The 15,481-nt window shown below is 36.8% G+C and overlaps 1 protein-coding gene across 3 annotated transcripts in view; it reads right to left on the reverse strand.

Annotated features, from left to right (window-relative positions):
- The window catches only part of LOC576050 (protein kinase C and casein kinase substrate in neurons protein 1), a 45,499-nt gene that overhangs the window by 19,518 nt on the left and 10,500 nt on the right, over positions 1-15,481 (reverse strand). For all 3 annotated transcript variants that reach the window (XM_011675493.2, XM_003725570.3, XM_776397.5), the window contains exons 2-6: positions 11,839-12,113; positions 6,493-6,695; positions 5,122-5,259; positions 3,550-3,776; positions 2,063-2,183 (exon numbers count right to left, since the gene is read on the reverse strand). In XM_011675493.2, the coding sequence (XP_011673795.1) occupies positions 2,063-2,183; positions 3,550-3,776; positions 5,122-5,259; positions 6,493-6,695; positions 11,839-12,052 (903 nt within the window). In that variant the 5' untranslated portion in view covers positions 12,053-12,113. The remainder of the gene's footprint in view (positions 1-2,062; positions 2,184-3,549; positions 3,777-5,121; positions 5,260-6,492; positions 6,696-11,838; positions 12,114-15,481) is intronic.

Consider the following 15,481-nt stretch of genomic DNA (forward strand, 5'->3'; position numbering starts at 1 on the left):
AAGAAACATTGTGGAATCGATCAGAAAAGGTTGATCATCTAGCATATAAGTATTGGTGTGTACTGCAAGGTTCTGGAATCATCAAAATGATAAGAAATTTGGCCCAGTCTTGGTAAAGTTAGAATCACTGTACACAAAAAGATGTATATGAGACTACGTGATATCTATCCAGTCTCCGGATAGATATGATAATTTACCAAATATATCAATTAGTAGGCGGTTTCCCGGCAAAATTTGTATCATCACGTAATAGTCAAAACATATTCTTTCACATGATTGGTAATGAAAGCTTCCATTTCATTTTTTGAGAGGGGGTGTTTCCAAAACTGGTCTCTACCTTTAAAGGGGAAGTCCACCCTGATATCAAGTTGGTCTCAATAAAAGCAGGAAAATGAGAGAAACAATTAACCCAAAGTTTGAGCGAAATCCGATTTAAAAAAAGTTAAGGATTGGTAAAGTTGTCATCAGTGAAATTTAGGGTGAATGTATGATTGAACATTTTCTTAAGGAAAAATCTACATTTTTGAAGGTTTTTAGTATCATGTTCTAAAGTTAATAAAATTGTATCATAGTTTTTTTACTACAAATCACGTCCAACTGAGTACCGTAATTAACGGTGTACAAACCGCCCTCGTGTATTAACCGCACCCCTCTTTTTCGCCCTTCAAGCCATGTCCGTGTTAAAAAAACCCATGCGGGAAGGCCTTTCATTTAACTGTGAGGTGCAGCTGAATGTGTAAGATCATTAATGTAAATTATAAGATGATGACATGGAACCTAATCAAATGATTGATTGAAAGCGTACACGTGACCAGGCATTTATTTTGCCTAACGCGTAATCGCGCGTAATTTGGGTAATGACCGGTCATTATCCAATGGTAATGACCGGTCATTATCAAAATCATGTTAGCAAACATTATTTTATAAAACAAATAAAACATAATCTTATAAAACAAATAATACACATCATTTTGTTCGGGCATTAGTAAAATTACCCACACTTGGTACCTTCAAAACAGTCCAAACGCCCTTGGCTATCGCCTCAGGCGTGTTGGACTGTTCCAAAGGTACCTCGTGTGGGTAATTCTTATTAATGCCCTTACTGATGTGTATTATTTGTATATTAAAAAACAGTAGAGGACCTAGGATAGAACCTTGTTGTACGCCGTGTATAATAGAAGAAAAATTGGAGGAATTATTATTATAAACTACATATTGAGATCTATCAGAAAGATTACTTTCAAACCAAGATGACAGACAAATTTGAGTGTTATTCTAGTTTCCGAGTGGTGAGTCAACACACCGATTACTGAGCTGGGAGACATTGCCAGGCATAGCGCCAGGTGGAGGGGAATTAATCGAAAATTTAAAATTTAAAAAAATTAAAAAAAAAAAAAATTAATTACAGTAGGTCCCTATTACAGATGACTATGCTTTGCCTGATAGCTGCAAGGATAACTGGTACCATAGCACCTAGAAACATTAGGCACATTAGAACTGTGTCCTTTCATATTTTAAAGGTACTATGTCTCATTTGCAGCCAACATCAAATTCTGTAGAACATTGCAGGAATTATTAATTTCAGGTATGTCCTATCTGTAAAATTGAAACGTTAGCAGTGTCCTATTATGCAAGGAAAACCGTTTACTTTCTAGACTTTACTGTCAGACACTATTGGGTAACTGACTGACTTTTTTTTTCTTTGGTAATAACATACATAAAATGAGCTGTAAAGGGTACATGAGCATCTGTCTACATAAAAAAAACCAATTCTTGTAATGGCAAAATGAAACTAATTGAATCTTTGCGCAGCACAAAACATACGACCATTTGGTACAATGGTCTGAAAATCATACTATTACTTTAGTGATGGCAATCACTAAAGTCAATTTGACAAACTGGTTATTTTTTCCCACTTATAGACATTTTTAAGCCCTTTTGTTTTGAGGGAAGTTTTAAATTAGTATTATCATTCAATTGCCATTAGAATTTAACTTATTCATTTTTTTGGCCAGAAAATTTGACATAGATCTAGTACCTTTAAAAGGCTAAACTATATTACCTCAAAAACTGGCCAGTTCATGGACATGCCTGTGCCGTTATTGTTCTTCCACCATTTCAAGTCTTTATCTGCGTCAGCATTCTGTAAGGAATTGTGGAAGTCTACGTATACCTGGGCAAAGCTAACGTATCAAACAGAGATGAAAACAAGAGAGAGAAACATGATTATACTAAAAGTGAACAAACATTTTGTGTATGAAGGTTACCCTGTTTGCTCCTTTATACCCTGGCAGCTAAGAGCTGCAATTATTGGATGACATATATGTAACTACAGTCCAACATGTCTACTAAGGCCACCCAAGGGAAACGGAGAAAGTGGCCACCATAGACATATGACCTTTCTAGACAGGTCCTATAACACACATTTCTTCTTTGAAGGAGCCTAAATATATGATCCCTATAGACAGGTTTGACTCTAGATAATAATATATTTTTCAAACTGTTCGTTACTCTATTCTTACTGCTTTATTCAATATTTACAAATGATGAATAAATAAATAGCACTATATTGAAGCTATTAAGAGTATTTTTTGATGGAAAATGAAAGGGGTGGGAGCAGTCTCAGGTTCTAACAATACTTTACATTTATTTCTTTGTCCTAACTAAAATTGTAGAGGTGTCAAAATAATCAAAGATTTCTCCCCATAATAATCTGGCACACAGCAATATAATCTCTTCTTATGAAAGAGTTTCATCAGGATGGTTGAAATACTGGTTTGAAAGTTCTTTAATCACATCCAAAAGGAAAAATTACTTGCAACATTTTTTATGTCTAGAGTTCATACATCTTCCTCAGAAGCTAATCGGCAGACTGGAGTGAGCTGCTGCCAATTTTCTGATCACCAGTTGTTGTTTTTTTTTAGCGATTACTGGAGATCGGAATATTGGCGGCTTACTTGAGTCTGCTGTTTTCGCATCTGAGGAAGATGGCTGGACTCTAGACATCTACATGTAAACTGTTACAGATGATATTTCCTATTAGATGTAAGATAAGGGGGTGTTTCACAAAGACTAAAATCGACTTTAAGTTGGACTTAACTATGGCAAGCCATTCATGCCACCGGTTGCTCTCACCATTAAACTGTCAATTATGATCTTTAGATAATATATTTTTCCTTCGTAATGAATTATCCACAAATGTAAAATTCTGTGTATTTGTGACTATGATTTGTACATCCTTTGAGAGACCAATGCCAGTTAATGGTGAGAGCAAACAGTGGCATGAACGGCCTGCCATAGTTAAGTCCAACTTAGAGTCGATCTTAGTCTTTGTGAAACACTCCCCAGAACTTTCCAATCCTGATCTCTTCCTACCTTGGATTAACGGATAGATGTGAGATAGTATCTTTCTAATCCTAATCTCTTCCTACATGTACCTTGGATTAACGGATAGATGTGAGATAGTAACTTTCTAAACCTAATCTATTCCTTCCTTGGATTAACGGATAGATGTGAGATAGTAACTTTCTAATCCTAATCTCTTCCTACCTTGGATTAACGGATAGATCAAGTACTCTCTGCATGGACAGGAGCGTCTCTTTGAAGAATTCTAGTCGATGGCTCTCAAAGCTTTGCGTTCTGTCAAACTGTCCTTTCATATCTTCCATGTATCTTGGGTTGTAGGTTGTGATGTCATCCAGGGCTTTCTCGTATTTGTCTTTGGTTTTCATGCTCTCCTGTCGACATTTCTCAACCTTGTCGTGGAGTTTCTTCACCTGGAAACCAGACCATATAATAATAATAATATTGAATTCTTATATAGCGCTTAATACAAATGTCTATAAGCGCTTTACAAATATACTATTACCCCGGTCATTGGATTCAGTGCTTGCGTTACTTGACGTTACTTGACGTTACTTGATGCTCAAAACTGTTTTACCAACAATGACGGTCGCATCCTACCGAGTACCCATTTGACACCTGGGTGTAGAGTAGCAAGTGCAGGTTAATATCTTGCCAAAGGATATTAGTGCCGTGTCGGGATTCAAACCCTCGACCTTCGCATCTCCAGTCAAGCGCCTTAAACCACTCGACCACGACACGACACTCCCATATCAAAGAGTTCAGTGGACGAGTCATACAAATTGGAATGACCATTCAATCATTTCATTTATTACTAAAATTTCAGATACATCAGTATATCAGCATCAACTTCTGTGTGTGATATGAGAAATAGTAACGCTGTTCACTGACTCATATGCAAACAATGTCAATGTGAACTGCGCATTAGGGAAAAAAGGAAGGTATGTCCAATATGTTACCAAGTAATCTTGACTAGTATAATGGAACTGTGAACATTAATTAACATTAAAAAATATCATTTAATTTGATGTTTTGTCTGATTCATGCTCCAGTAGCGTTATCAACGTGATACACACATCAGTATTACCATACACACTCGTTTTTAAGAGCTTTCAAATATTTTGTATTTGTTTGTCTGTAAAGTAGCACAGAAGAGTATATAGGAGCTGCACTACATAAATTGATCTAATTATCATTATCATTAAATCTTATATAAGGTCGGTAACAATAGGATAAATTGTATAACTCTCTTAAGTATGTTGAATAAATCTAGTCATCTGATTGGCCGAAATTGGAGTCGTGATTTTAGCCATGCCCGCCTAAAGGTCAATAGCTAATGAGAAAGATGCCTGTTGCCCCGGGTAACGCATAGCTAAATTTTGCTGAAATCCCCATTGATTTACTATATAAAGTTTCTTTGTGCGAGCGTGGATACACTCAGGCAACTTTCCTGCATAGATTAACAGACAGTGTCACAGATCTTCTGCGATGTCTTAACCAATCTTTACTCAAGAAACGGTTAATGTAAGAATTCTTTGTAGATTTTTTTATGAATTCAGTATATAAAAGATATATGGATTGCTTTGATATTCGAGACATAGCTGTTTCTATACTGGCTCTCAGGGACGTTACATCCTGCTATGACCTTGAGGCGTGCCTCAGGGTAATATCAGGATGTACCGTCCCTTTGAGCCTATAGAAACAGCCATGCCTCTCATAGCAGTCAATATATGTACATGTATACTAGCTTGGACTTACCTGATCTGGTGATATAGCTGAATCTCCATTGGCTGATGTTTCCTGTAGCGTAGCGGTCTTTTCTGCTTTGACGGCCGAGTGGTAGGCTTTCTTGGCCGTTTGGGCTTTGGTATAAAACTTGGCCCATGGCTTTTGGGCCTAGCAGACAAACAAAACACACAGAAAAAAAATCAAACAAAAATATGAAGGATAAACACCTTAAAAGAATTATATAAGAACATATATTTTATCAAAACAATTAAACATGTCTATACAGCCTGCTCAAACACTTGCTCTAGTGACTATCAATCCATACTTTATTTTGTCCAAAATATTAAGATAAGGGTTGCAATCTGAATCAAACATAAATTGTGTTTATTCACACTTTATAGGAGGGCGTTAAAATGAGTTTATGTTAATGAGATAAATTTCCTTTCCCTGTACTATTTCATGGCACACATTTGTCTTTGTAACTTCCTCAAAACCTCTTTTGTCTTTGTGTTTGTTTTATGATCACATAATGTATATTTGTCATTATTGTATATTTCTTTGTTACAAATAATCCTGCTGTGACATGATCTTTGTTATTGTTCAACCAATGGAAAAAGAATTGCTGTTGTATGAAAGATGAAACAATAAATTCAATTCAATTCAATTGGAGCTAAAGCAATTACAGGGAGACATAACTAAAAGTTCTTATTACAGATAGTCTTCCTATACGTTTTCATGGACTGGTGGCCTTTTATGCTATACATACTGTACATAAGGACTTTTAAATGTATATGTATGTATATATACAGTCTCTCTCTTATCCACTTCTAATTTTCAACAAGAGTCAAATAGATGCAATAAATTAATCTCTCATCGGTTTCAATCCTTCGACTTAAAGATAACGGTGAGTTATGGTCATGCGAATGCATTGTAAAAGAAAAGGTGTGGAATAGATCAGAAAAAGTTGATCATGTACATGTAGCATGTACATGTAAGTATTGGTGTGTACTGCAAGGTTCTGGAGTCATCAAAATCATGATAAATTTGGCCCAGTCTTGATAAAGTAACAAGCACTGTACACAGAAAGATGTATATGGGACTACACAAAAAATGTCGGGGCTACTAACCTTGATTTCCTTATCTTTCTATGCTCATTACTTAGCCAGTATACATTTTCTACCACAATTGTTTGGCAAATGACATTTATTTGTAATCTTGAATATTCTGTGTAAGTTTCGTTTGATTCTGTGAGAATTCATTTTCTTTTTTTTTACCAGAACTCAACTTTATCTTTAAAGTCTCTTTGAACACCCTCATCATGTAACATGAAGTCTCATACGGTATGCTTTATCTGTGTTGGTACTTTTCAACAAGAATTTAACAGAAAGAAAACCATCCTACCTTTTTGAATCCTTCATCTGTTTCAAACGTTTCTTTGAACCCGCTCATCATCTTCTTATGGTAGCTTTCCTTCTGCCAATTCTTGATACTCGTCATGATATCTGCGTTGAGTTTCTGATCAATCTCAGCGTGAAGTTCTGCTTTCCTATCTGCTTCCGTCAGCACAGCCTTCCATGCTGATTTGGTTGTACCATACTCCGCTCCTATCACAAATAATGAATATTAACAATTATAAAATCAGTAATAATAACAACAACAATAATGGTGGTGGTGGTGGTGGGGGGTGGTGGGGGGTGGTGGGGGTGGTGGTGGTGGGGGTGGTGGTGGTGGTGGTGGTGGGGGTGGTGGTGGTGGTGGTGGTGGTGGTGGTGGTGGTGGTGGTGGTGGTGGTGGTGGTGGGGGTGGGGGTGGTGGTGGTGGTGGTGGTGGTGGTGGTGGTGGTGGTGGTGGTGGTGGTGCTGGTGGTGAGCCTCTCTCAAGTCTCAACACAGCCCTCCACGCCGACTTGGTGGTACCATACTCTGCTCCTATCACAATGAAACAATAGAAACAATAATAATACCCAGAATAACAATAAATCCATAACATTAATAATTATGGTATAAATAGTGGTATTGGTGATGATGACGATGAAGATGATGATGATGATGAAGATAAGCCTTCGTCAATACAGCTTTCCACGCTGACTTGGTTGTACCATACTCCGCTCCTATCACAATGAAACAATAGAAAGTTTAGAAACAATTATACTATCAAATGGTATTGGTGGTGGTGGTGGTGGTGGTGGTGGTGGTGGTGGTGGTGGTGGTGGTGATGATGATGATGAGGAGGAGGAGGAGGAGGAGGAGGAGGAGGAGGAGGATGATAATGAGCCTACACTTATCTAACACCGGTACATATTGTGGAAATAATTTCTCTATCAAAGCAAAAATGATAGACTGTATTGTAGATGTAACAGTACATCAAGCATTGTTTGAAAATAATAATAGAGTAAATGGACAGCGGGCCCGAAATATAATTATTTCAAATTTCAAGCATTCTGTGTCAGTACAGGTACATGTACATGTTACTGTCCTGCCACTTATCATTTTGAAGAAGAAAAAAAACCTCTCATCAATCTGCTACTATGATTATCAATTTTCTGCTTCCATCTGTATTGGCATTTCACCACTGCTGAATTTCCCCTTTAATGAAAATGAGGAGTTCATTTCAGGTAACCAAGTCTGGTCTCGAGATTAAAATGGAAGTGCATCTCCTGGTAGAGTAGCGTTGGGTCGTAATGACACAAACACACATTCAAAAGAACATTCACATCAACGTACAGAACATTTGCCATCGGATATTCATGCACAGCACAGAGTTCATGCTACATGTACACATGATTGGAAGTTCTCATTTATAAGGAAATTGCAGCTGAAGAGAAAATTGGTGAAAACTACTTAGTGAAAACAATTTGGAATTTGTCTTTATAATCAAGCAGCATTCAAGACAAGCATTTCATATTTTTGTGGTTTGGCTCAGTAACTTTTGATTTTAACAGAGCCCTAAAAAATATACCAGGGGGTGTTTCACAAAGACTAAGATCAGCTTTAAGTTGGACTTACATGTAACTATGGCAGGCTCTTCATGCCATTGTTTTCTCTCACCATTATGATCTTTAGATAATATTTTTTCCTTCAACAATTCATCAACAAAAAATGTAAATTCTGTAGATTTGTGATTATGATTATGTACATGTACGTCCCTTGACATACCAATGCTAGTAAATGGTCAGAGCAAACAGTGGCATGAACGGCCTGCCATATGTAGTTAAGTCCAACTTAAAATTGATCTTATTCTTTGTGAAACACCCCCTGGTGGATGAAAAGAAAGGGCAATAGTTTCTGCACATGTAAACAGAGTCCAACTTTGTTCCACAGCCACATTGCCTTTGAAGCAAGATATTTCTTTTAAAACTAAAAATAAGCTTTGAAATCCTTCATATATTGTTTTCAGAGACATGGCAATTCATTGGAACAATGAAGCACTAAAAGAAAATATAAACGTTGCCAATTTGAAGAAGAAAATGTGATTAATTTAACCCTTCATCAATAACTCAGAAAATGAACTTTATAAAATTGTCTGTATGTACAGAGCAAATTGGCGAGAACCTCACACGATAGTAGATACGTCACAGTGTTGCCAATTTGTATTTCACTGATGACAACTTCAAACATTCATAACTTTCCTATTTTTAATCAGATATATTGCTCAAGCTTTCACTTATTTATTTGTATCGTTTTTTTAAATGCTTTTATTAATACCAGCTAATTTTCAGGGTGGACCTCCCCCTTTAAAAATGAAAATGGGAAGTAAAGTATAAATATCGATATTAAAATAAACATTGATTTTTGTTGTTGTTGTTCTTGGATGAGATACTACATTCCTTGTCACCTCACAATGCAAGAAGTGTCCAATTTGATAAGTGAGAAGTTGGCTGAGTACCGTGAATCCTGTATGACCTGATCTGGCTGGTTGAACGTACGTGCTCAGGCCCAGCTTCCTGGCTTGTTTGCTTAATTGATTTGATTAAATCAGGAAGTGTTTTTGTCTAGATCTACTGAGCCGCTGTCCCACAGATGACAGCTAGCTATTACCCAACGATGTACATGTATACATGTAAGCTGCCTGTTGACACTACAACAACAAAATACTAAGTATATTCAATATCAGAAATATTTATCATTATTATCGATAACGCATCCAAGCGGTACAATAAATCAGTGTATTTAATATCTTTAGTGCAGTACCCAGATGACGGATCAATATTGTTTTAGTATTGCTTTGTCATCCTGGAACTTCAACTGTCGATACAATATTGCTTGATTATCGAAAATCAACAACACTTTGGCTAGTCAGCCTATAAACATGTAGATAATAAAAATAGTATTATATCTTTGTTTTCCTGTGATACAAAAATATATTGCTCTCGCTATGACAATATATTCTTGTATTACTTAAAGCCATTCAATATTATATACCGGTAAATATCCACTATGAATAAATAAGCAAAGCAGCATACCGCAATCATGTAAAGCACACCAAAATGCAGATTACAGGTACATGTACAGCGTATGTGAAATAAAAAAAAAATGTCATTAAAAAATGGCTACATGAACATGTACAGTATGATTGAAATGTAAATCACATGGCCCCTTTCATGTATGTGTATATATAAGCATTTGAATTATGCGTAATGGCGCTGCTCAGTGGCTGACGGGCTCACGATCAATTGGGCAAAAAGAAGTTCCATTTTCGGTTTAACTTAATAAAATTGGAGTGGACTTTAAAAGATTATTATTATTATTATTATTATTATGTGCACCTTATTCTCTGGTACAATTTGACAGCTTCAATGATTACATAACACACAAACAATTGACATGTGGGTCCTAATTTTTTTTGCCCATAATTTTGGTCGATACCGATCAAAGGTGCGAGGGTGTCGCTCTGATCTTCTGACTGATCAAAGCCCCATCTTCCAGGGTTCAATAGTCCTAGTGCACAAATATGTAAACATGACATTACACTATTTAAAGAGTACGACGATTGTAATGTGTATTTAACACCCGTGTTTCACTTCTCTTTTCCTTTCACTTTGTTTCATACATGTATTATGTTTAACTGTTAAGACTATATCTTTCTTTACCTCCTCCTTTTCTTGTATTATGTTTCCTTCTTTTTAATTCTCCATCCTAAATTTAAAGTACTACTCATGGGAGATGTGGTATGTATCAATTTATTCCAATTCAAATCAATACATGAAATGAGCGTACTACTGACAGTCTATGGTTTCATGTTTACAGGTTTAAATAGGGTCATGTACACATACATTGTACATGTACTGATGATGATGATGATTCACAGCATTTGTATGGCAATTTAAAAAAAAAACACTCAAAGGCGCGAGCTCCTCCAATAAAGTTAGCATATAAATTGTTATTCAGGCGTAACACATGTACTGCATTCTAAATCCAAAGTCCATTCCAGCTAGAGTCAGAGCGGAGGATTATACTAGACCGGTCAATGTTTACATTCCACCTTGCTATTAACAATAGATACCAGCAAGGTTACAATCAACTAAACATTCCACAAATCTTGCTCTGTGTTTGACCCTCAAAAGATAGATGAATAAATATGCAAATGTACAGGAAAGAATTAAAAGTTAATGCAAGTACAATAGGGACTTTTAGATTTGCACAACAACAATGTGGATTGCTACGATCGACGTCCTTTTAATGCACTGCCTTGAATGGACGTCACACGTATCACTATCAGTCCATGCAAATCTAAAAGTCCCTAATATCAGATTCTACATGTATGTGTATGGGTGTTTTGTCACAACGCATTCCTATAAAGGGCTGTTCAGACCACAATGATACTGATTTACTGCAGAGAAGAGGATCGAGACACCAACCAAACAGGCTTGTGGTATTGGTATGGTCATCCCTTTACAAAGACACACATTGTTCAGGTCCCTCATTCATACTCACTCATATAAGCAGCTTTCACACACAGATCCTTACAATCAAAACCCTTGGGCATCCTATACGCAAAGTTTCAAGTGCTCTGAAAAAGGGGTAAAAAGCATTACTTTAAAGCAGAGCAGTCAATGGCTTGACATGACCTACTGTACAAGCCAAGAAAATAGACCGGTTTACCAGCATATGCAAACTGATGGATGTTTTGATGGATTTCGCGCTAAGATCGGCAAGCGCGAATTTTAGAACTTGTGAAAGAAAAGGTGTGGAATGGATCAGAAAAAGTTGATCATGTAGCATGTAAGTAATGGTGTGTACTGCAAAGTTCTGGAGTCATCAAAATCATAATAAATTTGGCCCAGTCTTGGTAAAGAAAGTACAAGCACTGTACACAGAAAGATGTACATGTATATGGGACTACACAAATGGTGTCGGGGCTACCAACCTTGATTTCCTTATCTTTCTATGCTCATTACTCAGCCAGTATACATTTTCTACCAAAATTGTTTGGCAAATGACATTTATTTGTAATCTTGAACATTCAGTGTAAGTTTTGTTTGATTCTGTGAGAATTCATTTTCTTTTTTTACCAGAACTCAACTTAGTATTGAAAAGTTCTTCATACAATCAGGGGTAATCCAGATAAATCGTAATTCATATCCCGGCACTGACACCTTACTTTTAAGACAACCCCCCCCCCCCCCTCATCAACCATACAGGAGATTAAGTTACAGGAACATACATTGTAGTATGGATTATAATGGGCATTACTCTAATGGCTCTTGACCACAAATACAATTGTCAATTTTGATTGAATTGTTCTCACCTTTCTCAATCAGTTCATTCCACCTCTTTGACCAGTGCTTGAGACTTTTGGCGTACTTCTTCTCAATGTCGCTTCTCTCCTGGATGAGTAAGATCAGTTCATTGGACAGCTTGTGACCATTCTCCATCCGCTTGACCGTCCTCTGAAACTGACCAATCTCCCAGAAGCTTCGGGTCGACTGGTCAAACCCATTCTCTTGACTGTAGGTGGACATTGTGTGCGGTGTGTCAGGGATTTTATTCTCACGTTTTCAGGATCTACTTTTGGCCATACACCTAGATGTAGATTTGGATAGAAAGAGAAGAAAGTTGAAAGAGTCGGTTATTATTTGTCAAATGCTCATTTATAATTATATATTCTCCAAAGCAAATGGCACTACACATATTATAATTTTCTCTGGCAAAAGCTTATGTACAAAATACAGTGTAATAATAACGATACCGTAAATCTCCGTGTACATGTATAAGGCGCACTTTTTTTAAAGTTTCAATTTATGTCCGGTGCTATGCCTGGCAATGTCTCTCAGTTCATTAATCTGTGTGTTGACTCACCACTCGGAAACTAAAACAACACTCAAATTTGTCTGTCATCTTGGTTTGAAAGTACTTAATCTTTATTATAGATCTCAATATGTAGTTTATAATATATTACATGGCGTACCACAAGGTTCTATCCTAGGTACTCTACTGTTTTGAATTCACATTAATGATCTTACACATTCTTCTAAAAACGACATTGTTACTATTATTTGTGACAAGTTCACAAGCACAAATCGGCGCCTTCAACTGCACCTCGATGTTAAATGAAAGTCCTTCCCCGCGTGGGTTTTCGGCAACAAAACAACAACAAAAAAAATTAAAAATAGGGGTGCGCCTTATACACAGAGATTTACGGTAACTAGAAATATCGCAATCTGTATTGCCGCGCACTGCAAATGTATCCCCCGGCACTGACACCAATTTTGTGTCATCCTTATGTTCGAAGGAGGGACAAAGATCGCCTCATCCCTCCTTGAAACAAAAGGATGACGTAGAGATCGCCACTAGTGGCTTAGACTATTATCAAGACTAGGAGCAGCATCACCAAAACAATATGTGTGTAGATTAAAGTATAATGCATCTCTATAAAAGATAACAAGTACATGTATGTGGGGCTTATTAAAACAAACTTAATATCAGGGTGGAATTTCCCTTTAATACCAGACGCACATGTGTATGCACATGTACACTGTACCCATGCATTAGTATCTATAAATTCTGTACTAATGAGTTTCACTGTGCAGTAAATAAGTCATTAGCCATGTGAAAGATGCAAGAAACTGATACTGTTGTTGTGTACAGCACGCAATGCAATGTTTAACTCATTCTATTTCATGTTGCAAAATCTCCTGTGCACCATATGTACAACGATAGATGAATGGTGGTACATGTAAATTACATGTAGATCTTCAAAAATATCTTAAATTTTACCTTCAAACTTCTTTGACAGAAAGGAAACGATAGAATGTTTGTGTCTTGTGTACATTTCTTGTTTGAAACATATACATGTACCCTACTAGAAAGAAAGAAAAGATGATACAACGTGTGATCTTTCTTGTGTCCAAGAGCACACTTTAGTCAAGCTTTAAATTCATATCTTCATTCCTTCAAACTTTTATTCATTCAAACATTCAATAATTTCTTTCATAACACATTCATTATAATGAAGGGTGGTTTCGGTGAAGTGGTGCCAAATACAATGATGACTAGAATGACTAAACAATCTGAATGAATATCATATGTACCATGTATTTACAATATATGACGATGTACATGTACTCATAGGCTGCGTTCATGCTTAAATTTTGAAGGCAGAATGAGCGATCTGAAACGCTCATCGTAAACGCTCATCGTGATCGCAGTTCCACGATGTAGTGTTCATGCTTACTTCTCTGGCTCCCCCAGGCAATTCTCAGTGTGTGGCCTTAATTGGTCTTCCAGCTGGATTCGCAAACCTTCACTGTGCATGCTACGTAGACCCACTAGAGGTCAGTGCGTTGACCCATTTAAACGCGTTTACAAATTGTAAACGCATCTTTTTGTGAGTTTACGATCGGCGATCGTGATCGCCGTTTTTCGGTGATTCTACAAAAGTGAGCATGAACGCAAGCGTGTTTTAAACTAAACGCGTAACAGATGCCTGATTCTGGCCGTCAAAATCAAGCATGAACGCGCCCATAGTTGCACGTGTTGTACCTCCCCTCCCCCTCCCTCATTTAGACACAAGCAAAACTGTAGGAACTCTTTAACTGCATAGTAATACATATTTTTTGGTGTGAATGTGAGATCTTCATACATAGGTTTATATTGAAATGTTGAACCACCATGTTGTCCAATGTTACCTTATTCATGAAAGCAAAACAAATATTTGAGTATTGTGTCATTATATGGCATTTTCACAGGGATGTGTGAATTTCACACTGTACATTTAATGTACAGTACATGTACAACAATACTGTATGCATGCATGCATGTAATACTATGACACCCTTCCTAAACAAGTTATTTTCTATGATTACTTATACAAGATGAGTACTGTAGTTGTACATCTCCTTTTTATACTTCTCTAAGATACCTTTTACATGATTATTTACATGAAATGTTGTTTTTATCTACATGTACATGAATGTAAAAAACTTTTTATACAATTTGTCCCTCCTCTGAAAGAGTTATTATAAGGAATAGAACTACCAGCCATATTTCTCTCTTAAATAGCATCGTCACACATGCAAGGATGCGGTGAGAGGAAGAGAGGAAGGATGGGAGAGAAGGAGGAAGCATTCAATGACCTTTAATGGGTGAAGACAACTTCAAGGTCACAGCTTTCAGACATGTCTCCTTCAGGTTTACAGTTTGAAAGCATCACAAAGTGCAGACCCCCTATCATGTTTTTGAAATTTGAAGTGATAATTTTTTATTTTGTATGCACAATATCAACAGTGGGTTGTTGTATAGCAAGCACAACTGGCAGAATTATAACACTCCTGTGCTCTGTTGTTATTACCCCCAGCTTTCGCACAGCTGCTATTACGGCACTCTACATGTACATGTACATGTGTATGTCTGTAAATAGCATTTCAAGGAATTCATTCCGGCCAGATACCCATTAACCTTGTGGTTCAAAGTCTGGATAATTATCTAATAGACCACAACACATCAAGTAAAATATTATAAATTAACAACAATTTCAATTTCACAACACATCAACATTCTAAATGCACTTTCATAGCACATGAGTCGCCTGCAGCTACATGTAATAGTTTCTATCAACAATTGAAACTACTTCCTTCAAGTCCGTCTTGACTTGCAGAAGTTGCAGTAGACATGCACTATATGTAAATGTACATATGTAGATCTAAACCTGTGCAGCTTTACATGTTACACAACTAAATAATATACTGTATCGTGGGTCATTCTGTTAACATTGAGATAGCAGAACTATTGAAAGGGTTGTAAAATAGGGTGCTTTACAAATAGTTTGAGGGGGCGGTACAATAGTGTTAATTGCAGTGGCTACCAGAGGAGCGTGCATGAGAAATCAGAGTGTTGCCAATTTGTGTCTCACTGATGACAACTTCAGAAATTCATAACTTTTCTATGTCAAT

This window comes from Strongylocentrotus purpuratus, unplaced genomic scaffold (assembly GCF_000002235.5).
Source record: "Strongylocentrotus purpuratus isolate Spur 01 unplaced genomic scaffold, Spur_5.0 spur5_scaffold_18, whole genome shotgun sequence".
In the NCBI taxonomy this organism is placed as follows: domain Eukaryota; kingdom Metazoa; phylum Echinodermata; class Echinoidea; order Camarodonta; family Strongylocentrotidae; genus Strongylocentrotus; species Strongylocentrotus purpuratus.